This window comes from Uloborus diversus, chromosome 8 (genome assembly GCF_026930045.1).
Source record: "Uloborus diversus isolate 005 chromosome 8, Udiv.v.3.1, whole genome shotgun sequence".
Lineage (NCBI taxonomy): Eukaryota > Metazoa > Arthropoda > Arachnida > Araneae > Uloboridae > Uloborus > Uloborus diversus.
Window position 1 is genome coordinate 103,681,504 of NC_072738.1, and position 7,299 is coordinate 103,688,802.

The 7,299-nt window shown below is 36.5% G+C and overlaps 1 protein-coding gene across 1 annotated transcript; it reads left to right on the forward strand.

Annotated features, from left to right (window-relative positions):
* Nucleotides 1–3,832: 3,832 nt before the first annotated feature.
* Nucleotides 3,833–6,128, forward strand: LOC129228522 (uncharacterized). The gene has a single exon (XM_054863202.1). It carries the CDS (start codon nucleotides 3,833–3,835, stop codon nucleotides 5,753–5,755), a length of 1,923 nt encoding a protein of 640 aa, XP_054719177.1. The 3' UTR covers nucleotides 5,756–6,128.
* The last annotated feature ends 1,171 nt before the right edge of the window (nucleotides 6,129–7,299 follow it).

A 7,299-nucleotide genomic window follows, 5' to 3' on the forward strand; every position in this document is an offset into this window, starting at 1 on the left:
CTCAAGTTGAAATCTGAAATTGTAAATTTTCGCTATACAATCGAATTTTTTAAACTTGCCATCGTACTATGTTTGGATCATCAGCTCTTGTTCTGCAAGCTGGTTACTTTGAGAATCTAAAAAATATAGCACTAGGCATTGCGGATGATCATCATCAGAGAACTTGTTTCAAGACGGATTACGACGATCAGTTCGAAGATGGACAATGAACATGTATAATTCCAGATTTCAATTTTGAAGCAGAGAGACTGCTATGAGCTCATCGATAAGCAGAACTGGTAAAACTCGGCAGCTCCCTCTTTCAAAAAGGGGACTTCCGATAAAACTCTGAAAGAAATTGCTTGGTGGCGTAGCTACTGAGTAGTATGGTTTTCAAAACTTCACGTCATACTAAAGCAGCGAGACGATAGGTAAAATAAGAAAAAGAGGTGTCAGGTACTCAAAACCTCACATGTCATACTAATGCAGTGAGACGATGAGTAAAATAAGAAAAATAAATGTCAGGTACAGTTTGCTGCCTAACCAAAAGGGATGGATTTATTCGAGTCAGATTAGAATCTAGAAATATTAAGCCACAATGTCAATCAAGACTGAAAATTATGAGAAGTAAAATAGTTCAACTCGCATGCCAACTTATGTTTTATTGTAATCAATGTGGTTACAGTTTGAGGACTCAAAACCCATTAAAATTTCTTTAGCAACGTCTTTTGTTTCAAAGGGTGACTGATGTGGGCTGTTGCAAGCCACATTATTTTAAAATTTTTATACTTAACCTTTGTTCTCTATCATAGGTAAATTCGACATTTTGAGCCAAAGTTATCTGCTAAGTGGAGAATTAAACATTTTTTTACTAGATAAGAAATGCTTTTATTACTTTTTTTTTTGTATCTAGTAAGAATTAATTAATATGAAAGCAAACTTTTACAAATCATAACTTCTAATATTTTTTTCTCTAAGTACGGAGCAACACGATGTTATTCAATTCTGACTATATTGGTCAAATTCAAGACTCAACGCATGTGTGGGAACTTTAAAATACAGTTTATTATTAAAATGATCTTATGCAATGTGTAATCTACACAAAAAGCCTGCTCTTAAGAGCGATAACATCAAATTTCTCAAATTTTGATATTTGATGAAATTATTATAACTTTTTCCAGTTTTTATGCATTTATGGTCAACTTCGAGGCGCGAGCGACACCTCAAGATATTTTTTGCGGTCGAAATCCTTTTGTTGAACCAAATATCTCTACAAAAGGCAACTTTTCCCGGCTATTACTTAGTGTTTATCAGATTTTGATTTTTTTCAATCCTCCCTAATGAGTATCGCCAGTACTTCAAAAGTAAGTCCACTTCGAACAAGAGCGGGATTAAGTGAATCTGAATCCAGCTTTTGTTGAAAAAAAAAAAAAACACTGCTTATTTTGTGGCGAGGAAGTGGATGAAGAGGCTGAGAAGAACAAAACGCAGAATTATCGCAGAAAAATTTATAAAGTTTCCACACTTACATTCAAAGAATCCCTTTTAAAATTAGCTAAAGATCGTTCTGAGGTGTGTCAAAAGCTGCTCTTGCACGTTTTAATTTTGAGTATGATTTAGTCGCTGCTTTATGAATTTTTCTTCCATTATTCTGCGTTTTCTTCTTCTCAGTCTCCTCATCCGCTTTACAGCCACAAAATAAGCAGTGTTTTTAAAAACAAAAGCTGGATTCAAATTCACTTCATCGCGCTACAGTACAAGGAGGACTTACTTTTGAAGTACTAGCCTCTTTATCCTCACGTTGCTGCAGAGATTGAATTTTTCCGGGTGTATGATTTTCTGCAATTCACGCGAATTGTAACGGACTTTTGACTTCTTAAATAAAAAGCATTCTTATAACTTCTCCCGAGACTTGCATCGATTAAAGTTGGCATTCCACAACTGCCCAGCACAACAGTTTCACCTTCAGTCAAAAGTTTATTGCAAATAAAGCAATATTGTCACATTTTTCTTAAATATTGATCAGAACAAACAACAGTAGACGCTTGTGATAAATGCGTTTATTCACTCGAACTGCACGTTTAACTCTAAAAGAAGCAGGTATGTCAGGGGTGCCCCCCCCCCCTAGGAGGGGTCATGGCCCAGACTGCGCCATAAAAATTTTTAGGGGGATTGTTTTGAGGGGTATTTTTCATTTGGGGGGGAGGCATGCTTTTGGGGGGAGGGATTTCCGCGAAAATGAGGGGAGTGCGCCTTTACTCTTAGTGGGTTGGGCACCTCTGGGTACGTGAACGATGCCACACGGACTAGAATAGCCAGATGTTATTCAAGGCCACGCGAGTAGAGAGGATTCTGTAAAAGACTGGCTGTCTTTTGAGAGTACGCAATATCTGGGAAGGTTTGGTCTTGGGGAAAAGAATCATAAGGACCATTTTTATAGAGAATTTTGAGATCTACAACTTTGGTCTGCGGTACTTTTCGATAAAACTTACCGTTTTCGAGAAAAATCCAAGAAACCTAAAATTTTGATCTTTGACCCCGAATAACTTTTTTAGCGCACATGGGATCGATGGGGACTTTTGGCACTTTATTTGTAATGCTAAACCCAAGGTCTCTACAAAAATTTAGCTTTCCCGGAATTTTTGTTATTTCCATTGTCTAAATTGACCGGGCTATAAACACTATTTTTAACACTCATTTAAGCAAAAAAGACACTTTAAATCTTTTTTTCCGTTAACAAGGCGTTATTTTATTATTTTTATTTATGAGTAAAGTAATTGGAATTTAGCTGGGCCATTGTTTATGGTTACTTCTAGTAGATAACACTTTCATGTAAGAATAGAAAAAAAAAAAAATTTGAATTTTGACATCTTGAATTCAAATTATGTTTTTCGCAATCACGAGTGTGTGTATGTAGGCGTGTGTGTTTGTGTGTGGGGGTATGTGTTTGTGTGCAGGGGTTATGTGTATGTGTGTGTAGGCATGTGTGTTTGTGTCTGTGTGCTGGCATAAGTGTGTGGGTAGTTGTGTGTATGAATGTGTGTGGGGGGGGGGGGAGTATGTGTATGTGTGTGTAGGCATATGTGTTTGTGTCTGTGTGCAGGCATGAATGTGTGAGTAGTTGTGTGTATGTGTGTGTATGTGTTAGTGTATGTGTGTAGATGTATGTGTGTGTATGTGTTTGTGTGTGTGTGTCGTTGTGTATGTATGCGCGTGTGTGTAGGACATGGATGCAACCTGGAGACGGCTTTCGCTACAGGAGCAGCATCGTGAGGAGCCCGTGGACGGTGATGGTGTGGAGGGTGGCGGTGGGAAAAATCAAAAGACGCGAAAAACAGTCAAATGAGAACAATAAGCAATCGTGATTGCTTATTGTAAGAAAAGAAAACGTTTCAAAATTGAAAAATATTTGAGTTCAAAAGTTACATTTTCTGGTGAATGACCCTTTTCGGCCACTAAAACTGTTGGAAGCAATAGTTTATGGGTCATATAACAGATGTTTTTTTCCCTTCTCTCGGAAAGAACCTAAACTGTATCTTGTTAAGTGTGTAAATTAAATAAATTTATTTTCACCCCTGTTCTAGAATATTTCTAGAGTTCATGATTAAGTGATAAGTAATTAATAATAATTACACTTTGAAATTTTGAGCACTTTATATTTATTTTATTTTATTTTCAGGTCTCCACAAGCAATGAAAAAAGAAGTTCCAAACAAATTTATGAAGCAAATGTCCATTTCAAGGAAATGCATCTTTGTTGAAAAGAATAGCTGTGATTCAAATACATTTTACGAAAATATTTACATCTGTGTTTCATGCTAAACATTTCAAAACAATAGACTTTTATAGGTATAATGAAAATTGTCAAACTAACATTTTTCTTAACATTTGTCATATTTATTACATATTCAACTTTATACTATGCATCAAGCATTTTTCAGAACTCGTTTCCGCAAAACTTGGAAGTACCGGTCATAGAACTAATCGAGAGCAATTACGTTTTACTAACCGAAGGATGTAAAGTGCCTAAGTACGATCCTTTTGATCAAACAGTAATTGAATATTATTCTGAAAACAGTGGTGACATTCCTTGTAAAGGAAAGAAATATTTAGATATCGTTGACAATAAAGTGATTCTGTTAAGTGATGAATTTGAAAAAGATTTTAGAAACGAAAGTATAGCATGTGTATATAGGCCAATCCTAAGAAACCCCAAAAACTCAACTTCAAGAGCTGATAACAAAGTTGAATATGGAGATGGAGGTGAACTAAAAATTGGAGAACTCTTACCTTCAGAATTCGTGAACGTAGTCTGTAAAGTTCATGATAAAGTTGTATACGAAGATTTCTTGGCGGCAACTCCTTTAAAAGCAGATGTGGAAAAAAGATGTGAAGAAAAATGGTTAAAACAGAACATCAGCAATAAATTAAACATCATCGTGATAGGCATTGATTCTATTTCGGAGCTTAACTTTGAAAGACATTTTAAGCTAACAGCAGAATATCTTCGCAAGAATCTTTCCACCTTTGAATTCCATGGGTACATGAAAGTGGCGGACAATACATTTCCGAATTTGACGCCGATGTTGACGGGACATTTTATAGAGCACTATTATACGTCTTCCAACAAGGATAGATACTTCGATGATTTAGACTTTATATGGAAGAATTTTTCATCTCTTGGATACAGGACACTCTTTGCTGAAGATGCACCAGTTATGGCAACGTATAACTACATAAAACAGGGATTCCAGTTTCCTCCAGCTGATTATTTCTTCAGGCCATTTACCCTGGCTATAGAAGATGGTCCGTGGTGGAAAAATAGCAAAACGGATTGTTTTCAGGCAAAACCTGAAATTCGTGCGCTCTTTGATTATTTGAGAAGTTTCTTATCTACGATGAAAGAAAGACCATTCTTTGCTTTTACTTGGGCAGCTAGATTAACCCATGGCTATTTGAACAAAGCTGGATTAGCTGATAAACCATCATTCGAACTACTACGGGATATCAATGAAATGGGGCTTCTAAATACAAGTATGCTCATTTTCATGAGCGACCATGGAATTAGGTTTGGTGGTATACGAAAAACATATATTGGTAAGATTGAAGAAAGAATGCCTTTCCTGTTCCTTTCGTTTCCGCCTTGGTTTCTAAAAACTTACCCAGAAATTGCCAAGTATTTGACAATTAACCAAAATCGTTTGACGACACCTTTCGATGTGCACGAAACTTTAGTGGATGTATATCAAATTATTTCTAAAAACTTGGATTACAGTTCTACTCCATATGGAAAAAGTCTCTTCGGTGAAATTCCTGCGGAGAGGAACTGCAAAAGTGCCTACATATTACCACACTGGTGTGTTTGCCATGATTATCGCAAGATGTCTACTGATGACCCGTTGTCAATCAGGGCTGCCAACTCACTTTTAGAAAAAGTTAACAATTTGACTCATTCATATCGAAACGTGTGCGCCTTTTTAAGTATTGACAAAGTCTTAGATGTAAGAGCAAGTCAACCTACCACCGCTATGCTTAAGTTTGACGAACTCAAATACTCTGCTGATGAGAAATCCATAGTTTATGGAGAGAAAGCCGAACCATATGTCGAGTTGCTACTAACGGTGAAAGCAAATCCGGGTGGTGCTGAGTTTGAAAGCACAATTCGCTCTTTCAGAGACCGTTTCGAAGTGCTGGATGTGAGTCGGATAAATATGTATGGAAAGCAAGGTGACTGTGTGAACGATTCAGAATTGCACAAATACTGCTACTGTTCTTGATACGAATTAAAAACTACTTAAAAGCAAAAGGGACATAAGTGAAAAAGTAACAGTTTTGAGTATAAAACGAGCGCAATTTTCAAACCTTTGCAAGAGAGGCTTTTATTAAAAAGTTTTTCTGAATTATGCTGCATAGCAAAATTTTCAGGGAGACTAGTACCCTCTCTTGCCTCAAAACGGTTGACAGTTATTCTACCCTGTAGCATTTTTCTCCAAATTCGTTAATTTTGCTACTCACATCCCTTTGCTAGTAGGTTCTTCAAATCTAGATCGAAATATTGTACTTCTGAAATTCTGACCCCATTATTCCAATTGGAATCACTGAATGTTCCAACAAATGTACAGAGTGGTTATAATTTATGTTATGATTTCAAAACGCTCAAATTAAAACCCTTCTCGTCACAATGACCTGATATTTTATCCGAAAAGTCATGTGGATATCGGGTTTTGTTTGACGAAGGGAGAAAATAGTTTTAAAATGTACGGATAGATGTTCCTGTCATGTTTCAAACAGTAGCAAAGATATGCTATAATCCCTATCACGTGAAGTGAAGCAGAGACATAGCATCAGCACCGAGATAGCTCTGATTTGGAACATGCTGTTTTACGCTTCCAACCTCCAACTACACTGTAAGAACAATTCAGAAACGTTCCTGAAAAATAATGAGCAGTTGATGTGCCCTATTTCTGTCAGTAACATGTCTTGCAAAAACAAGGAACTTTTCCACTAAATATCAGAAATATTTCTGAAATTATCCTTGAAACTCTCTGAAGAATTTGGGAATCTCCTTGGTTAAATCCAGTCATGTCTCGGGAGCCTTTAAGAAAAATTGGGTAGGTTTAATGTAATTGATTATACCCTCCTGATTTACCAGAGAGCATCAGAAGCATTAATGCAACCATGGCTAAAGCAAGACAGAATTACAAGTAAGAACCAAGCATCTCCTTCGCCTGCAATTCTTGCCTTGCAAAGCTGCAGCTATCTAGTGACTTATTTGCTCTCATTGGGATCTCCGTCAGTCTGAATAGGCCTTAATCGAACTAAAACAGCTACACTTAATAAACACGCTCAGTCAATCATTAAACTGGTAGCTAAAAATATATTTCATAGCAATAAAAAGTCTGCATTCGTACAATTTTCAGCAATTCAGAAAACGTTTTTTGCAGTGATACTTGATTTTACGGAAATAATTGGTAACGTTACAGAATTTTTTTTTACAGTGTAGTAGCAGAACAAGACGGAGGACATATTGAACAACTTATGCATCAAACATCTGTAAAACAGTGTGTTTCATTATCCTCCTTTTCTCTTTGCCATAATCATTGTTTTCTGTGTAACACCCAACTTTATCTGTTAAATTTTACATTTTTCGTAAACCCTAAGAATCTATAGTTTCCTTCCGGCTAGGAACATTTTCGTGTTTTACGAACTCTTTTAGTAGGCTTTTCCCCTTAAATAACCCTACAGCGAGATCCATCGGCATGTTTTGGAACTTTTTTTCCCCCGCCAAACAAAAATCGATGGCCACACAACTGTTCTAGTG